Below are 19,744 nucleotides of genomic sequence, written 5' to 3' on the forward strand. Positions count from 1 at the left end.
GCTCCACGCCCACAGCCAGCGTGCACCGCACACTCAGGCCCACTCGGCAGAGGAGCCCTGGGGGCCAGGCGCCATGGAAACCAGCCTGGGCTAAGGGCTGGGACCCGAAACCCAGCACCAGGCAGCTCTGCACAGTGTACTGTGTGGCACAGGCAGGCAGCTCTGCACAGTGTACCGTGTGGCACAGGCAGGCACACCAGTGGGCGTCACACACTCTCCTGCGAGCTTGTAAGTCTCCAGCGGTGGTGACATGCTTTGATGCTGAGGTCTATGTGCTGTGCACACGTGCCCGGCAAGGCGCGTGGTGTGCATGTGGCATGCACGCTTAGGGCTTTACACCCTCTGCAGAGCCTGAAGCCTGCTTTTCTAAGGGAAGGAACATGCCTGCAGCCTGGGGTTCCTGTGGTCTTCTGGGAAGGGGACAAGAGGCAGGTGCCCAGCAGATGGGTGCTGGAGAGCAGGCACCCCTGGAAGGGGGCAGCTCTGCAAACCCAGCTCAGGCTTGTCCTGGACAACGTCCTGCTTCCCAGCCAGTGCCCCAGCCGAGGGACCTTGGCAGCAATTGGCTGTTTGCTGTCGTCCCCGCCCTGGCTCTTTCACCAGGACACTGGCTTCTGTGGCCCTCAGGCCACTTACTTGAAGCCAAGGTTGTCTATGTTGCCCTCCACAAAGACCAGCACCAGACTTGGTGGTGGTGTGTGTGTGTGGCTCTGCCTCTCCATATGTGATGTAGCATGCTGAGCAAGCTGCGCTGCCCTTCTGGGTCTCACTTCCAAAACTGCGGTGTGTTGTCACCTCTAAGATTCCTTGCGGTTCTGGTTCTGCCTCTGATGCTCCAGGCTGGATGCAGTAAGCCTTTGGTCCTTGCATCATCTTCCCCCCTGCTGCCTCCCGAAATGCCGCTTTGCACAAATGCCAAATACTTCCGGATGCCTTCTGGCCTCTCCTCTTCCCAACAGCCCTCAGCTCATCCTCCACTCACCCCCCTCTTCCTCCCTAATAGCCCTCCCCAAACCATGTTCTTTTTCCAAGTTAATTAAAAGTTGTTTTCAATTTTTGAATACAAAAAACAGTATATGGCCGAAAGCTCAAACATTTGATAAAGGTGTATTTTAGAAATGTCATCTCCATCCATGTCCCTCCTCCCATTCCCCTTCCCACACCAAATCGAATTCCCTATTTATCCTTCCAGTGCCTTTTGCTTCTGTGACTCCGCTTGAGGAGGATGCAGAGGACCTGGTGTGCAGGCTGCCCAGGTTGACCCGGGACTCACAGGCTGGGGCTGACTGAGGCTGGGCTGGTGCATTAACCATTCCTTGGGCCAAGAAGACCTGTGTGTGAGATCGGCTCACCACAAAGGGGGTGTGGGGAGGTGCCCACAGAGCAACAGGAAGCCCCCATGTCTCAAATATACCCACCTGCAGCATGACACTTCATTCTCGGGAATTCGTCCCTGTCCGACCCTTCCCGTGTGCCAAGCCTCTTAGACTGGGAATGAGTGCCTGCTGGATCCCTGGCACCAGCCTAGACCACTCCTAGGGTGAGGAATTCAAAGCTAAATAACACACCCAGGCAGGCAAGCCCCTACCCTGAGGGAATTCTCATGCCATGGAAAGTCAGTCCACGTGGCACCCCCACTCTGTAGCCATGGTGTCCCACCGGCGCCTCACTGTGGTTCCCACAGGGGTTACATCAGCAGGATGCTGGGTTAAGCGGCTGGGGAGGGCAGAGGTCGGGAGAGGGCCACGTACGAGCCTCGCGCCATCTGGAGGGGCCCGGTGTGGCAGGCATGCTGGAACTGTCTGTCCCCCCTGGGTTTCTGGGCTCAGGGGTCTGAGGCCTGCTGTAGATGGCTCCCCTAGTGGGGGCCGTTTGTGGCTGCCGGTTCTGACGGAGCCCTCTGGAGCCCTCTCTAGAGATGCACAGCTGCCCCCACCTCCACCTCTGCCTGCAGGTCCCTGAGTCAATCCACCTGCCCAGGCAGCCTCTCAGAAGCAGCTTCCCCAGAGGCGGGCAGGAGGAGCTGGGGCACCACGGTGGCGGTGGCGGTGCTCACAGTAGCCCCTGCTCACAGGTGCAAAGAAGCGGGCCTATGTTCAGTAACCGGGGGCGGCTCTGGCCCTTGGATGAATCAAGTGTCAGCCACTGACTGTAAATAGGAAAGTTGCATGGGGGCGTGGAGAGGCACGTGTGAAATACAATTGAGAGAAAAGGCAAGATGTAGAACAGTGAGTGCACATTGATGGCAACGATGCCACAATCTTTTTAAGCCTCAAATCCGGTTTCACCTCCTCCAGGAAGCCCTCCTTGGCTCCCCAGCCCGGATGAAGTATCTTCTGGGCACTTGGTGTCTCCTCCCACCATGCCTTTCCCATCATCCTACCCTCCTCCGTGGGGACTGTCTCCCCTGGCAGACTGTGGATCAAGGAAAGCAGGGGAATGGGGTAGGCGCTCAGTTCATGCTTATCCACCTGAGCTGAGAAGGGGCTAGAAGAGAATGTGGGGGAATTTAGGAGACCTTAAGAAGGTAGTCCACTAGGTTCATGGAAGTCCTGCTTATTTATTCTTGGATCTTCTGAGTTCAAGGGAGGTGCTGATGCAGGCTCATGACCTCTTCAGACCGAGGATGGGGCTGCCTTTTCTGTCGGGAGCTGGACCTTGCCACGCCCCTGTTTTGCCAAGAACCCTGGAATGTCAGTGCCGAAGGGACCTTGCCGACTGCCCAGTGCCCAGGGATTCTCCATCTTTTTTGTCTCCTTTCTCAGGGTCTTTGGAAGCTTCCCAGTACCTCTCTTCGTCCTAAGATGAGGACACCAAAGGTGCGGGTTGCTGTGGAGACAGGCGTTCAATCAAGTCGGCTGCCCGTTATGCATCCGGCCATTTATCAAGCATGCTGAGCGCCTACTGCATCCCTGGCCCTCATGATTCCCTGTCCTCAGAGAATTCACAGGCCTTGGAGCCCTGCCTCCTGTGGTGTGTAGCTGCCTGGTGAGAGCTGCTCCTGAACACGGGCAGCCCCTCCCACCAGGACCCCCTTCATCACCTGTGACCACACACAACCCAAGAGATTTGAAAAAGCACCTCCAGCAGACACAGGTGTGCTGGACTGAGGCTCCCTAATCTAGCTTACTCTCTTCTCTTGTTTTGGCCGTGCCCGCGGCATGTGGAAGTGCCCAGGCCAGGGACAGAACTCGCACCACAGCAGTGACAACACCAGGCCCTTAACCCATGTCCCTACCTGGGAACTCCTAATACACTCTTTTCTTTTAAAGATGGGGCACTGGACCCACGTGACTGGGATCTCCCTCAGGCCCAAAGGAGTCCACACTGCAGTTGGGGTCACATTCCAGAGCATGTCAGAGCCCCTCACCTTTCTGGAAAAGCTGCACCCAGAAAGGGCACAGAGACAGCCCCCGGGACCCTGGAGGGGGCACCCAGTAAAAGCAGGGAGATGTGGCTTATGCGGGAGAGCCCCACATGGAGGGCTGTGAGCAGACAGGCCGCCCAGAGCCCGCGAAGAGTGGCCACTGGGGCCACTCTGCCTGAGCCAGGGTCAGCTGGGCTGCCCTATTTACACAAGGACACAGACCTTCTGCCCCTCGCCCCTCAGAATGCCTGCCCTGAGGCGGTCCCCATGCCAGCCAGCTAGCTCTGCCCCACAGGTAAAGAGCAGCCAGGCCCCCAGGCACGAGGGCTGAGCAGGGAGAAAGCGGAGCAACACCTCAGGGACAGAGGTCAAGTGCACACATTTATTTTCTAGAACAGAGGCTAAACGAAGCAAGTTTCTTTACGTTTTATTTTAAGAAGGACAAAAATTGTTATTAAAACATCTACATTATTATCAAGATACTAGACCTTATGAATATTTAATATTAAAGTGTGGTATTCTTAAATTTTTAATACACAGACATTTTTTAAAGGACCATTAAATTGATTACTGCCCATCTGAGAAATGCAGCATCCCTCTCCACGCCAGCCCAAAGGGACAATCACATCAGGGGCGCTGTCCCCCGATCCCCCACAGTCGCCATGTTGTCTTGTCCCTGCCTGCTGGGCCCGATTCACCTCCCTGAGCCTCTCGGTCAGGGTCACAACCGAAATCATCCCACGTCATTCCAATTGTCCTCCTGGTTCCCACCCTACTGCCATTGGCTGCCTGCCTCTGGCTCTCTTCCAGCCCTGTGGGGGACCAGCTCTGGCCAGGCCAGGAGGCCCCCAGATCCCAAGGGCCCCCTGCATGGAAGACAGGCTGGAGAACACCAGTCTGGATTCTAATCCTGTTCCTTTGGTTGGGAGACAAACCCCAGTGCTGTTCTTTCCCTGAGCCCTCGTGCTCCCTCCCCGTAGGCCGGGGCTGCCTAGAAGCTCTCAGGCAGAGCTGGGCCCCTGGCAGGGGCCGCTTCTCCCCTGCTGCCCGAATCACCTCTGAGCCCTGGCTCCAGTCCCTCAGTCCTTGCAAGTGGCCTGATGACCCCGAAAATCTTGCCTTCCATTATGCCAGGATGGCTGCATTTTCTGGCCAAATTCTCTATCTTTAAACCCTCATCAGAAGTGACTCCTTGGATACCACACACATATATAATATTATATAGAGCGATATATTTAATACCTGTGTATATATGCATCACGGGGGCGACATATATACACACTAAAAACAAGGCTGGTGACGACAGACTGCAACAGCACAGACCAGGGAAAACAAGTGTCATCAACATTCACGGCCACGGCCCCCCCCCTTGGGTCTCTCCTCCCCTCCGGCCACGCCACCAGCACCTGAGCTCCCGCAGTGCTGGCCTGCTGGGGGGAGGGGGGGAGGAAAGGATGCATGCCACGATTATCAGGAAAGGGGTGGGCAGTGGCGGCGAGAGGAACAGGGGTCTCTTGGCCCCAGGCGCCCATCCTCATGGCCTCGAACACTCGAAATTCTTGCTTGAGAAGAAATAAAGCGTATTCCATTCTCTCTGTCTCACCCCCTCCTCCCCACTGATTCCAGCCTTGGTCCTTGGCTCCTTCTGGGGGGCCCCACCCCTTGTGCCAATGGTGTGGGGTGTTCTGGAATGTCTAGGGAACCAGGGGAGGCTGGGTCTGCCCACGGGGGTGGGATGGAGAGGAGGGGGTGCACGCAGACAGGGCAGACGAGAGGGATGGGAGAGGGCTTGGTGGGTGGGGTGGGGGCTGGTGGTCGGCTGGGGTCCCAAGCAGCTGGCAGGGCCAGGGATCAGGGCGGGGCTGGAGCAGACGGTCATAATTGCATTCTGGTTCTGGCGAGAAAGGAAGAGGACTGCTGAGTCCCCCGAGACAGAGAGAGGGGGGCGATGTCCCGTCCTGGAGTGGCCCATGGTGTCCAGAGGCGAGTCTCCCTTCTCTCCACGTGCCCCCCCCCCCAGGACCTCTCGCAGAACCTGAGCCCATGGGTGCCCCGCCCATTATGCCCCCTCCCTGAGCAGCCCTGGGGAAGCCACCTTTGCTACCACATCCTTTACGACCATCCTTAGAGGGGACTGTCCCCCTACAGGGTGCTGACATGACCAAGCCCTGGGCGGTGCTGCTTGGGACCCCAGCTGCACGCTGATTCGGGGACTGTCACTGCCCAGAGCCTGGAGGCTCCAGCCGATAACTGGCCCTGAGTCTTCAGACCACAGTTTGCATCCCAGCTCAAGCGTGCTGTGGGCTGGAGACACTGGGCAGATCACTCCTCCTTTCAGGCCTCAGTATTTCTATCTGCAAGGTGGGGCTTTGGGCTGGGTTGTCTCTGAAGGCTCTGACGACCTTCTGTCTACTACATTCAGTGCCCATCGGAGAGCCTGGCTCCTCCATCGGGCTGCCCCACGCCCCCCACTCCTCCAACCAGCGGGGAAACTGAGGCCCAGAGGGTAAGTGACCTGAACAGTGTCCCCAGTCCTATTCTGGGGCTGCATTTTAAAGCTAGTTGGGGCCTTCTGCCCTCTGTTGTGTCCTGATCTGCCCCCAGGGAGGTGGGGGTGGGATGCGGGTGGGGCAGGGAGAAGGACCCTCCTGCTGCAGATTCACGTGGGGACCCCCAGGCTCCCCAGTCCTGAGCATTGGGCCCCCTTAGGAGCAGACAGAAGTTAAAGCTGTAGGCTGAAGCTGGAGGGGTCAGCCAGGCCCCTCCCTCTGCAACCAGGAGAGCCGCTGGGGGATGGGGGTGGGGGAGGGGAGGACCTGCCCAGGGTTTCAGGGATGAGGCCCCTGGGACCAAGTGGGGCTGCAGCTCGTGCACCTGGGGATGCACTGGGGTGGGGGGGGCAGAGAGGATGGACGGGGCCCCAGGGGGCTGGGGGCTGCCTGATGAGGGAGCCCCCCACCCCCAGCCCTGGCCTGCCCTGGCCCTTCTATCAGGCCCTCTGCCCCCACCCCTGCCCCTGATCCTAGGACTTCACCCACGGCCAAGGCCTGGCCTACTCCCCGGGGATGGTGGCAGCAGCAGGGGCTTCTGGGGTGGCACCAGCGGTGTTCCCATCCTCTTGCAGCAGGAAGTTGTATTTGCCGAAGTCGTCATCCCGGGGACACAGAAGCATGTCCTTGCGGGCCTTGGCCAGCTTCTGCTTCAGCACCTCGCGCCGGTCCAGCCACTCGTTGAGCTCCTCCTGCCCGTGAGCGCAGCGGCACTTGTCCCCGTCCGGGCAGGCCTTGCCCTTCTGAAGCCTGCGGGCAGCAGGAGGCTCACTGCCCAAGCCCTGCACGCTTTCCACCAGGGGCTGCGGGACCCTGGGCCGGCTGCTCCACCTCCCCTGGGCCAAGCTTCCCTCCTGCAGCTTGTCCTCGTGACAGCGGGCGTGGCCGGGCCTCCGGGAGGATCTGACCCGGGGCTGGAGAGCAGGGCTCACCACTTCCGATCCAATCCCACCCCCACATCCAGGAGCAGCTGTTTCTGGCCATCCCACCCCTTGTGCGACATGCCAGGCCCAGCGGAGCCAGAGCAAGCCGGCCTCCAGCTTCGCAGCCCCGCCCATGGCCCTGTCCTCCCCCAGCACCTGTCGCAGAGCCGGAACTCGCCCATGGGGAAGCGGTAGGCCCAGCCACTGGCGTCGCTGTCCGACGTGAAGACCTTCTCCTTGTGCTTCTCGGACTGGATGTGCTGCTGCCACTGCTTCTTGCTGTTGCTGTTCTTGCCGCAGAGCCAGCAGTGGTAGCCCATCTGGGGAACACAGCCACCATGGGTGCTCGCCCCTCACGCCTCTGCCCAGGGAGGCTGAGGGCCCCCCCACGGCCTCTGGATCAGGCTGGAACCAGGGCCCGGGAGGCGGTGGGGGGTGGGGGTGGGGCGTCACCATGATGTCGGCGTAGTCCGTGGGCATCTGGATCTGCTTCTCCCCTTCCCGAGAACCGATGGGCGTCCCTTCCCCCGGCTTCCCTGGGTTGTGTTTCTTCAGCCACATGTCATAGGTCTGCTGCATGTCCAGGACTGGAGGGCAAAGGGGCACGGAGCCCTGGTGAGAGGGGATCCTCCATCCGCTCGGTCCCAGGACGCCGGCCACGCCCCTGCGGCCGGGGGGGGGGGGGGGGGGCGAGGGGATGGGGGAGCCGGCGGCCCCGCCCCCGCCCCGCCCCGCGCACTCACTCTTGTTCTCTTTCATGAATGTCCACATGTCCCGCTCCTCCGGGCTGTGCGCGAACGAGCAGTTCCCCACATACTGGCACTTGCGGCCGTTCTGCGCGTGGATGCAGAGCTGTGGGCCGGGCGTGAAGGGAGCCTGCTGAGTCCCGCTGGACGGTGTCGCTGCCCCGGCCAGCGATCAAGCCCTCCTGGGGCCCCACGCCCCCCCATCCGAGGTCCCGCTGCCCCCCGGCGCCCACCCGGCACTCACATCGTATTGCTGCGGGAAGTTGCGAATGGACGGCAGGGGCCTCACCGACACCCACTTCCTCTTGGCCTTGGACATCACCAGGAGGACCCGCCGCTCCTTGGTCCAGCTGCAGGACAGAGCAGGGGCTGGTTGGGGAGGGCTCAGGACAGAGCAGGGGCTGCGTCCTTCGTGGGGAGCCCCGCTCCCTCCTCCGTGGCGCTGGGCCGGGTGGGGGGGGGGGGCGGGGGACGGGCTGCTCATGCCGCCGCCCGGCGCCAGGCTTACCAGTGCCGGGCCTTGGCGCTGCAGTACTTGAGGTCCTTGTCAGGCTCCACCACCTGCCCGTTCCTCCAGCACTGGCCACACACAAACTTCATCTGCAGGTCAAAGGTGCCAGGCCCGTGGGTCCTCGGGGCGCCCTGCGGGGAAGAGGAGCTAGTGAAGCCACAGGCCCAGGCTGTCTGTCGCACAGGCGGCTGCTGGGACCATTAGGGCCACCCAGAGCCTTGGGATGGGCAGCCCATTACCACTTACTGGTGGCAAGTGACCCCCTAATGCCAGGCCTCATGGTCTCTCAGTGTGGGAGCCAGGCCTTGGAAGGGGCTCCGACTCCTGATGGCATGCCCTCTGCTTTATCTGGCTACTGGCATGTCCCTAGGCACAGCATGCAACCTCACGCCTCCCTGCTTTTGCATGTGCTGTTCCTTCTGCCTGGAACACCCTTTTTTTCTTTTTGCATTTTAGGGCTGCACCTGCAGGATATGGAGGTTCCCAGGCTGGGGGTCAAATCAGAGCTACAGCCGCCGGCCTACACCACAGCCACAGCAACATGGGATCCAAGCCGCATCTACGACCTACACCACAGCTCACAGCAATGCCAGATCCCCAACCCACTGAACGAGGCCAGGGATCGAACCCGCGTCCACATGGATCCTAGTTGGGTTCATTACCACTGAGCCACAATGGGAACGCCCCCTACTTCATTCTTCCTCAGGCTTGTCATAGAAACTTTTAAAACTCAGCTCACGCATCACCTCCTTCAGGAAGCCTCCCTGAAGCTCTCCTAAGTGGCAACTGCCCAGCCTATGAGCCCCAGAGTACCTGATCTACCTCTTGTTGACCCTCTTGTTGACTCATCTCGTTATGAGGGCCTGGAAGGTGGGAGTGGAGGAGCCCGCCTCAGGGGGTGGACACACTTCTGGACAGCCCTGGACTCTGGAAGGGCCCATTGTGTTCATTCCGTCCCCTGCCTCAGCCTTTCCTTTGCAGGCAGGAGGGCCTCCTTTTCCGCACCCCTGCCTGGGACAGGGTGGGAGGTGAGAAGTGGAAAAAGTGCCCCCAGCCATGGCTCCTGCCGCCTGCAGCCCCTCACCCAGCCTGCTGATCAACCTCTGTCCCTCCCATCAGCTGGAGCCTCCAATGTGGGCTCACCCTGCCCCTCGTCCTCCCCTGCGTCCCTGGCACTATCTTGCCAGGGCCTGTCCGGAGCAGGAAGGGCTCCCTGGCGTGGCCCTGGGAGACTCACAGGCTGGCTCGGCCCCAGGATAACACATGTCCCAACAACAAGGAAAAATCATGCCTTCGTAACTGGGACACGGTCCCTGCTAGAGCAAGCAGGAGGTTCATCTGCATCACTATCGATTTCTAGAAGTTCCACTGGATTCTCACGGAAGCGTGACAGGGCACACGTCATGGGTGAGGTAAGTGGGGTCTGGAGGGAAGCCGTGGCTTAGCCACTGCCCTGAGGGACAGCCACACCAGTCACTGAGCTTCCTGTGCACAACCGCACAGTGTCAACAGCGTCCTGCCGCAGCCCCGGCGGGAGGGGGTCGTTCCCATCTGACAGAAGCAGAGGCTCAGAGGGGTTAGCAGCCCACCCACGGGCATGTGGCCTGAGGACAGGGACCCGTCGGGAGGCAGGTGCTCGTGCTTCTCTGTAGGATGGCGCCACTGTGCCACGGGCACCAGCCCCAAGCAGCTTCTACCCTGGCAGCCCGTCCGCAGCCTCACACTGCCACTGCCCCACCCTCTGATGGAAAACAAGCAAGATGCCTCATGCCCAGGCCACAGCCAGGCCTGGCACTGAAGCCCCGTGGCTGAGCCAGGCCCGAGAGTGGCATCTTGGGTGGGCGGGGTGGGGCCCCGAGCAGTGAGAGTCTTCAGCCCATGAAGGCACCCGGGGCAGCTAGGCCTGCAATGTCCCTGGGGACCCTGGCCACAGCCCAGGGCAGGGTACAAGGGGACAGGGGGGTAGGAGATGGCGAAGGCTCAGTGTCTCTCTTAGACGATGACGCTGCAGGTCCAGCCTGAGCCCCACTGTTTCCCAGCTGGGCTCCACATGGCAGGTGGGGAAAAGGAGCCAACAGGAGGAACAGAGGGTGGGAGCAGCTAGGCAGAGGGGAGAGAAAGAGAAAGGACCAGGGCCGCGGAGATGGAGGGAAGCCCAAGGGGGCTGGGCAGCCTTGTCAGACCGCCTGGCCCAGAGCCACCCCACCAGCCAGCCCGCCCTGCCCCCTGGCTCCCTGCCACACCCGGGCTGGCTACGAGAGTGGCCAGGGGCCCAGGCATCTCCCCGGGTGATCAGTGGGTGGGCCTGGCATGTCATGAGGACGTCATCCCTCGTGTGTCATCCCTTGGGGACGGAGGCCCAGGCCTCCCCTCACCCGCGCCGTCTCCCGGGCCCTGAGCCCACCCCTCCGTCCCCACTGTCATCTGCCTTTACGATGATCCCTAACCCTGGGGAGGCTGGGAGGACCAGGAGGGAAGGGGGCCCAGTGTGAGCGGCAGCTTAGCCAGCTTCTGGGAGCCCCTCACCTGCCCAGGAGAAGGCAGGCAGGACTAGGGTCCCCTTTTTAAGGATAAGGAACCCACAGGGTGACAGGGATGGTGCATACAAGTCATCGTCAGAGAACCCAGGACCTACTGGGCTCCGTGCACCCCATGCAAGCCTCTAGTATCTGCTGAGCCTCAGTCTCCCCACCTCCAAGCACCCCGGCACCCCAGCTTGTGTCCTCAGGACCAGGGTGTGGGTCAAGAGGGCTGCGAGGGGACAGGGCAGTGGGTGAAGAGGCTGGGGGGTACCGGGAAGTTCACATGCTCTCAAAGGACCTCGCCTTCCAAAGGGGGAAAATGGCACTTCCCTGCGGGGGAAGCTTTACAACTGAGGCCCCTTTGCTCACCACCACGTTATCACCGGTAAAGGGACGATGTGCCACCTGATCAGACAACCCCAGAAGGACGGACCTTTAGCCAAACAGCTGGCTCTAGAGTTCCCACCGTGGCGCAGAGGAAGTGGACCCAACTGGGAACCATGAGGCTGGAGGTTCGATCCCTGGCCTCGCTGAGTGGGTTAAGGACCCAGCGTTGCCATGAGCCGTGGTGTAGGTCACAGACGCGGCTCGGATCTAGCCTTGCCGTGGCTGTGGTGTAGGCCGGCAGCTGTAGATAAGACCCCTGGCCTGGGAACCTCCATGTGCTGCGGGAGCGGCCCTAAAAAGCAAAAAAAAACAACTGGCTCTTCAAAAACGTCAGTGTCATCAAAGACAAAGACAGGCTGAGGGCCTGCTCTGGATTGGCTGAAAGAAGAGTAAAGACACAATTAAAGAATGCAGTGTGTGCCTGGGATCTGGGGAGCAGTCACCAAATGTGAATAATGTACCCCTCCCTGCAATCTGGATAATGACACCAACAAGAATCTCCTGATGTTGACCGTGCTGTGGTTACCACGGAAGAGCACCCATGGCCTATGGAGGTTCCCAGGCTGGGGGTCGAGTTGGAGCTGTAGCTGCCGGCCTCCGCCACAGCCACAGCAACGCGGGATCCGGGCCGCGTCTGCAACCTACACCACGGCTCACGGCAACGCCAGATCCTTAACCCACTGAGCGAGGCCAGGGATCGAACCTGCATCCTCATGGATCCTAGTCAGATTCATTAACTGCTGAGCCACAACAGGAACTCCTAAGTGTGTCCTTATTTGTGGGAAATCACACTGACATATTTAGGGGTAAAGGGGCATCCTGTTTACCACTTACACTGTAATGGTTCAGAAAAGTGTGTATTTCTGTAAATAAATGTACGTGTGTATGTACACACACACACACACACACAGGACAAAGTGAGTGTGGCAAGTAGTAAAATAGTAACATCGGGGGAATCCAGAAAAGGGTGTCCACAAATCCTTTGTCCTATTCTCCCAATCTTCTGATAAGTGAATTGTGTCCAAGTGAAGCGATGGGGGTGCTCACAGGGGCTGACTCCACCCCAGTGGCCCCCGCCCCGGCCCTTACCAGGCTGCTGCTGGCCTTCCCTGCGTGGGCCTCCATCTGCTGCCAGTACTTCTTGGATTCCTGGACGATGTCTTCGTGGGTCATGCCTGGGGAGTGGGGAGCAGTTATGGGCATCTCTGGAACTCAGCGAGGAGGAAGGCAGGGGACCCGCGAGGGACTGGTGCCACCCTGGGCCCAGCCCGAGGAGCCCCACTCCCCCGTTAGGCCACAGAGAGATGAGGGCAGCAGGGAAACCACTGGGTCCCCTGGCTGTTCACCAGGGGACGGAGCCCTGCTCCAGGCCCGCACAGGGAGCCTCAAGCCTAACCGCTGCTTGGCAGCCCTGCCGGCTCACTGAGGGGCCAGGGCTCTTCACTGCCCTTTAGAAAAGGGTAAATACCCGAGCCTGGTGGCCCCGACCCTCCCAGCCTGACTGCTGACCCTGGACCCTCCTTCCCGCGCAGGTCACAGCCTCTTCCAGGAGGTCTGTCCTGCTCTCAGCCCCCTCTGGGCTTCTAATCCCTTTCTCGGAACTGATTTCACGTCCACCCTGGTCCTCTGGCTACTGCTCCACCTCGGCCACATCGGGGCTCACTCTGTGCCAGGCACGGCGCTGGACATCCTTTTCCTTACAGATGATTCCCAAATACACCTCTCTAGCCCAGACCTCTCCCGAAAACTTCCAGACCCGCCTGGCCACCGGCTCGACATCTCCACACAAGTCTGATGGGCAGCTCAGACTCCCCACGTCCCACACAAGCCGCGAGGGGATCCCCAAACCTGCCCCACCTGCAGCCTCCCCTTCTCAGAACACGCCGACCCCACGGGAGTGGATGTGTCGCTGTCCTGGGTCTCGTTTCCTATCTGGTCCATCAGCAACTCCTGTTGGCTCCACCATCAGCACACACCCAGAATCCAATCACTTCCACCACCTCCACTGCTGCCACCCTGGCCTGAGCCACATCCTCCCAGGGCTCTCTCCATCGGCCCTGGGCGTCCTCTGAATCCCGCCCTTGGCAGCCCCCTCACCTGAGTACTGCTGCAGCAGCCAGACTTTGAGCTCGATGAAGCTGTGGGCGAAGTGGCAGCTGTCCTCCCGCAGGCAGCCGTAGCGCACCTCGTGGCGGCACACGTCGAACTGGAAGTGCTCCTGGAACTGGCGGACCTTGCAGTACTTGAGGGACGTGGAGCGGACAATGTGCACCAGGCACCTGGCGGGGCAGGGGCACGATGCAGTCCGCGGCCCCCATTCTGGGCGGGCCCTCATTCCGGCATCAGGGACACGTGCAGCCAAGGGAGGGGCTCCTCCCTGGGGGCCTCCCATCATCTTAACCATTAGCAACAGGGAAGAGAGGGGGTCCCAGCTGCGTGCCCCTCCCCTGGCTTCAACCTGGGGACAGGTCAAAGATGGAGCTGCCAGCAGCAGGAGGGCACCGGACCCCCGCTGCCGTGAGGCTGGGAGAGGGGGCGTCTCCCTCAGCTCCCCAGCTTGAGGCTCCAGACCGGGTCCTACACCTGGAGGAGAAGTAGTGGAGCGCCTCCTCTGGGCTGGGAGCTTTCGTTACCTTCGCAGCACCCCTGAGACACCTTTACAGATGAGGAAACCCGAGGGTCACAGCGGCCAGAGGACACGACAGACCATGGGTCAGGCTGGGATTTGGACCCAACGCTGTCTAACTCCAGGGCCTGGGCTCTGTCACCAAGAGGAGTCAGAGGGAGCCCGGGGGTGGGGTTGGGGGGGGGAATGCCAGACCCAGCCAGCCCCGCCCACTCACTGCCCCGTGCCCTTGTCCGGACAGTGAGGGGCACTAGATGGCAATCAGGGATGTGGCTCCTTCCAACCTCAGCTTTCCCAGCTGTGCATCAGAACAGTAACCCCTCCCTTCCAGGACCGCAGGGATCATTAAAACACCCAAGGGAACGCTGGGGATAGAGCGGACGCTCAGGAAGTGTGGTTCTGTCCTTTCCAAGCACATGCTGGATGTGAGTCCGGAACCCTGCCCCTTGCCTCGCCGGCTGAGGCGCGCCTTCTGGCCGTAGCTGCTCCCCAGGCATCTACCCTGCCCCGGGGGGACTCCTCACCCACCCGCACCCTGGCCGTGCGTTTGGCTGTGAGTCCCACTCACTTGTTGTTGTAGAAGCTGTGCTTGGCAGCCAGGTTGGAGCAGACAGCTGGAGAGTCCTTGGTGCCTTTGCTGATGATCCTGGGTTTACTGTCAAAGCAGATCTGCCGGGGGAAGGCGGTGGGCTGGGACCTGGCATGGCCACCAGGAGGGACAGACTGGGTCCCTGCAAGCCCTGCCCTGAGTCAGGGGAGTGAAGACGGGAACCCCGGGCCTGTGGCCTCTGCCGCTGACCCACTACTTCAAATGCCCGGGGCAGGGCTTGTTGCATTTCTCTGAGACTCAGTTTCCTCAACTGTAACCCGGGAAAACCACACCTGCTCTGTCCCGAGGGTTCCCTGTGAAGCTCGGAAAGGATCTCATAGAACTGCAGGTGCTCAGTCTATGCAGCCACCAGACTGTGAGCTGTGAGTCCCCACAGGGAGCAGGCAGTCCACCTGCTCTAAGAGTCGGGGGGAGGGGGAGGGCTGGCACGCAATGGATGCACCAAACCCCGCCAGCAACACCCTGCATGCTCACTTCGTGGAGACAGACCTGACACTGTCCCTGCTTTTGTCACGCTACGCCTGGGGAGGTGTTGGGGCGGGGGTGGGGGTGGGGGGGCAGCAGAGTCTTCGGTGACAGCTCTGGGGAGAGAACGAACAGCTTCGTGGAGCTGCTGAGATCCGAGCGGAGCCTCAGAGGGGCCAAGACGCAGAAGCACGGGGAGGGCACTGGGGGACTGGACGAGAACCTCAAGCACCTGAGCCTGGCCTAGGATGGCCAGAAGCACAGGGCAGGTGCGGCTACTTCTTTTTCTGGCCTCGGTTTCCACCTCCGCAAGATGAGGGGGCTGGATGGGATCCAGGCTGCGGCGGGGTGGGATCCCGGGGGCCTCTCTTTCTGACAGCGCAGGGACTTACCGATTCTAAAGCCGGGCCCCCAAACCCTGGGGCCCAGGGCTGACACACAGGGGGGTGCGGGGGGGGGGTGTCTGTGCAGCGATGGCGGGGGGAGGCGGTACCTCACAGAGGAAAGTGAAGATGCCCTGGTGCTCCTTGAGGAGCTTGGCGATGGTGAGGCTGCCCCGCTTGACACCCCCCAGCGGGTCAAAGAGCAGGTCGCGGTTGAGGGTGCCCTTCCGCTCCTCCGTCCACACGTCGATCTCCTCCTGATGGTAGGCGAAGGTGCAGTTATCCCCGTACTTACAGTCCTGCTTGTTAATCATGTCTGCAAAGAGGCAACAGGACACACGTTCCGCCAGGCGGGATGGCAGTCGGCCGCGCCCCCAGAACCACCGCCGTGGCTGGTGGCGCCGGGGTGGAGTGTGTGGTGGGCCTTGCTGACCACCAGGACTCGGGGCTGGGGTGGAGCAGCAAATCTCCAGGAAGGCCCTTCCCGGGCCAGGCCCTTCTCTGCTCTACGCCCGGGTGTGTGTGTGTGTGGGGGGGGGACCCACATGTTCATGGGCAGAGCGAGGCGTGATCCCGGCTCCGAGACCGCACAAGGCTGCCTCGTATGGGTCAGGCAAGATGAAGGTACAAGAGGGGCTTTGCTGGAGGTCCCGCGGTGGCGCAGCAGAAATGCATCCGACTAGGAACCATGAGGTTGCAGGTTGGATCCCTGGCCTCGCTCAGTGGGCTAAGGATCTGGCGTCACCACAAGCTGTGGTGCAGGTCGCAGACGTGGCTCAGATCTGGGGTTGCTGTGGCTCTGGTGTAGGCCGGTGGCTCTAGCTCTGATTGGACCCCTAGCCTGGGAACCTCCATATGCCTTTTTAGGGTACAGCCCTAAAAAGCCAAAACAAAAAAAAAAGAGGGGCTTTGTAGACGTATATAAGCCTCTAAATAAACACGAAGGATTTTATTATTACTATTATTATTATTCATCAAGAAAACGCCACAGGTTAAGGGAGGCATGGGCCTTGGAGCCTGGCAGACTTGGGCTGGGATTCCCTGCTAGTCCCGAGCTTCAGCTCTCTGTCCACAAATGGGGCATGTTGGTTGTTATGAGGATGAAGTGAAATAATAAAACTTCTGGGGGCCAGGGAACTAGGAAGGCAGCAAATTTGTAGCTCAGGGACCTGCCGTTTTCTGGGGTGGGAACTGTTTCTGTTCCCCCCTCGTTGGCTTGCCCTCTAAGTCGGCCCCATCCCACCCCTGCCAGGCTCGCAGGCACACAGTGGCCGGGCGATCCCACAGCCTGCTCTTCCCTGTAACCAGCTCTGCACCCGAGGGGTGTGGGGGGCCTGCAAGGAAGGGCTTCCCAGGGTCCAGGTGCTGCTTGTGGGAGGAGCAGAGGACGACCAAGGTCAGAGGGCACAGTGGGTGCCAAGGAATCAGGGGTCAGTGTGTCTGGGGAATGGTTTGGGCAGATGAGGGACTTGGAGGCCTCGTCCACACTGGCAGAGGCCCTAGAGCTCAGAAATGACAAGTTGCTACGATCCAGCTGGGAAGATAATGCCTTTGTCCCCAGAAAGCTGGGCCTGGGGACAAAGGCAGAGCCTGGGGTGGGCCCCCACAGCCTCCGTTTCCTCCCCCAGAGTTGTGTGCATGTGTGACGGTGGGTATGAAATGGTGACTCTATAAAGCCTTTAACAACACCGAGACTGTTCTCGCCACGCAGGCTGCACCAAGATGCTTGGCTGGGGAAACAGGAGCAAGCAAATGAGGCACCTGACGAAGGTCCGTCACATGCCAACCGAATGACATGAGCCAGAAGCGAGGACAATGACAGCATTACATGAATTTTTTTGTTGTCTTTTTAGGCCCGCACCTGCAGCATATGGGGGTTCCCAGGGTAGGGGTCCAGTCAGAGCTACAGCTGCCGGCCTCCTCCACGGCCACAGCAAGGCGGGATCCAAGCCGTGTCTGTGACCTGCACCACAGCTCACAGCAATGCCGGATCCTTAACCCACTGAGCGAGGCCAGGGATCGAACCCTCCTCCTCATGGATATTAGTAGCATTCATTAATCGCTGAGCCATGACAGGAACTCCTAACGTATTAATTTTGAAAGCTAATATTTATCCAGCACTTACTGCCTGCCAGCCCCCTTGCCTTACAAGGATTCTCTCCACATCCTTCCAACAGCCTAAGAGAAGCCAGCTCTCTGTAAACTGTCTACCCTCCCAGCTGGGGCACAGACCGCCAATGGGGCGTCAAGGCCATCGGAGTGACAGCTCCTGCCTGTCTCTGGAGCGGATGCGGGCCGGAGGTGGCTCTGATGTGAGCGCCATCCTCCACGGACCGCACCTGCTGTCTCCCTGCCTGTGATGAGGAGCAGAGCAGCAGCTGGTCACAACGAGCTGGGCCCTGGCCGTGCCGCCACCCCTGCCGCAGCCAACCCACCTTTGCACAGGTAGTAGGAGCCCACGAAGCTGGTCTTGGTGGGCCGGGGACGGATCCGCTTCCAGGTCTGGTCCTCGGAGCTGCGGAGGCGGCCGAGCAGGATGTCCCGCTTGCACTTGTGCTCCAGGCCCTCACGGTAGGTGTAGTCCCCGGCCCTGGGGCCTGTGGGGGAGGGGAGCACAGGGACTGTGGTTCCAGAAGCAGAACTGAAGGGTGATGGAACTGGCCCCCCTGCTGCCTAAAAACCCAGCTTCTTCCCCTGGGCCTCCCACCAGATCCTTCCCTGCCATATGCTCCTTGGAGACGGGGGCCTGGGCCGAGGGGCCACCCCTCCAGGGAGCTCCTTCTCAGCCCCCAGCCCCTCTCCACCACCACCCTGATTCCAGGGACTCTGAGCGCTTCAGCGTTTTCTTAGAAAGCATCAGGAAGACAGGGCCTGGTGGGCAGCAGGCCCGGCCAGAGTCGTCCTCCCTCCTCTGCTCCGCTTCCTCTCCCTGGTCCTCTCAATTCTGACCAAGGGCCTCCTCTCCCAGCAGTGGGGCCAGGGGTCTCCTCAAAGAGACCAAATGGCCCCAGGGCCCTTGTGGGGACCCCACGTGATCTGGCCCTGCCAGCATCAGGTGTGCACCAGCTCCAGGGGTGTCAGGCTGCTTCCCCAGCCCAGGGGGCGGCGAGCAGCGGGCGAGCAGATGGGGGAGGCCGGCTGAGGTCTGTGCCAGGGAGACCCTCCTCGCGGGCACAGCCGTCCAGCAAAACGGCGCTCTGCTCCCCAGCCCTGCGGCACCACGGGCTTTGGCAGGAAGACTCTGTCGGGGGTGACAGGCATGCGGGGGGGTGGCAGCCGTAACTAGATGACCTCTGAGGTCCTGTCAACTCCAGCGCTTCTGGAGAATTCCAGACTGGTAAGATTTTTAACCCTGAGATACCAAGAGAATGTTCTCCTAAAATGTCAGGCCTGTGAGACTCGGGCAAATACAACTCGTGCTGTGAGTCTTAGAGCCTAGAACTCCGAAATTCTACGTGTGCTGAAACTTGTCTCCCAACACTGAGCATCTATTGTAAATCGCTTCACAGTTTCCCTTGGATTGGAGGCTGGGATGCTAGGAACTACACTTCCCAGACCCCTGTGCCCCTGGGTCCTAGGCAGGGTTTGCATTCACCCAGGGAGAGGTGACAGAGGGATGGAGTGTGGACAGAGGTGGAGGCCACATTTACTCCAGCAGGTGTGGTTTTTGCGGCAACCAACGGACTCCTCATTCCACAGCCAGGCACCCACCTCAGGGCAGTGGGGCGGCTGCAATCCTGGTCGACCTCTCCCGCAGCCCCTGACCATGTGGGAGCTGCACAGCCCGACTCCTGGGCCTCCGCTTGTGGAGAAGGAGCCTAACGGCCCATGGGACCCCGGGGCTTCCCCTCCTCCAGCCTTCTCAGCAGTTCTGAAAGTCCCTGCCCCCCACATCACACCCTTGTCTGTTGGAATAGCCCAGGGGCTCTGTGTATCCTGACTTGATCTATGCTCCTGAGAGTCTTGGTATCTCTGGGCAGAGGCATGGAGTACAAAGCTGTGACCGTACCTGTTTTGGGGTAGCAGAGCTGGCAGGCCTGCTTGAACTCGTGGGTGGCAGCCAAGGGGTTCTTGATGAGCAAGGCGGTATTGGGCATGGAAGGCTCTGGCTGTGACAGAAGGAGGTTGGCCATTTGGGGCACTGGATGATGGCTGGAGCCACGGGGGCCAGACTGGCACCAGCCTTGGGGGGCACTGTGACACCCTCCCCAATCCCACCCAAGAGTGGAACTGCAGGTCAGGACCCTCCCTCTTCCTCCAGCCTCCCAGCCGGGGGGGCCCCTTGTAACGTGACCCGAGATTTCAGCAGGCCTGGACCAGCCTCGTGGGGATGCACAGGTGACAGTGGTCTTGGCCTGGCACACTGCCTTGAGTGAAAGCCACCATGAGAGCAGAGAGGCAGGAGTGGGCCTGACTAGGGCTGAAACACAGGCCCTCCCCAACCCCTAGCCTCTCTCCCACACCCCCAAGCCATCAGCAGATGGAGAAGAAGCAAAAACTCAGAGAGGTTGGGTGACTTCCCCAGGGCCACACAGCTTGTGTTTAGGCTGAGGCCAGAGTGCAGGCCACCCACGTTCTGGTGAAAGGCTCTCCTAAACTCAGGCCTGGCTGCGTCCTGAGACCTGGGGTGTCACTGAGCCTGAAGAATCCTTTAA

General features: G+C 60.5%; 1 protein-coding gene across 1 annotated transcript in view; it reads right to left on the reverse strand.

Annotated features, from left to right (window-relative positions):
- Positions 1-3,778: 3,778 nt before the first annotated feature.
- The window catches only part of ZC3H7B (zinc finger CCCH-type containing 7B), a 53,152-nt gene continuing 37,186 nt past the window's right edge, over positions 3,779-19,744 (reverse strand). Inside the window, exons 12-23 of the mRNA XM_047786149.1 lie at positions 19,099-19,198; positions 17,525-17,686; positions 15,200-15,405; positions 14,200-14,300; positions 13,103-13,284; positions 12,095-12,180; positions 8,094-8,227; positions 7,830-7,935; positions 7,583-7,691; positions 7,293-7,426; positions 6,996-7,159; positions 3,779-6,666 (exon numbers count right to left, since the gene is read on the reverse strand). Of these exons, the coding sequence (XP_047642105.1) occupies positions 6,420-6,666; positions 6,996-7,159; positions 7,293-7,426; positions 7,583-7,691; positions 7,830-7,935; positions 8,094-8,227; positions 12,095-12,180; positions 13,103-13,284; positions 14,200-14,300; positions 15,200-15,405; positions 17,525-17,686; positions 19,099-19,198 (1,731 nt within the window). The 3' untranslated portion in view covers positions 3,779-6,419. The remainder of the gene's footprint in view (positions 6,667-6,995; positions 7,160-7,292; positions 7,427-7,582; positions 7,692-7,829; positions 7,936-8,093; positions 8,228-12,094; positions 12,181-13,102; positions 13,285-14,199; positions 14,301-15,199; positions 15,406-17,524; positions 17,687-19,098; positions 19,199-19,744) is intronic.

The sequence above is a fragment of the Phacochoerus africanus genome, chromosome 7 (assembly GCF_016906955.1).
Source record: "Phacochoerus africanus isolate WHEZ1 chromosome 7, ROS_Pafr_v1, whole genome shotgun sequence".
In the NCBI taxonomy this organism is placed as follows: domain Eukaryota; kingdom Metazoa; phylum Chordata; class Mammalia; order Artiodactyla; family Suidae; genus Phacochoerus; species Phacochoerus africanus.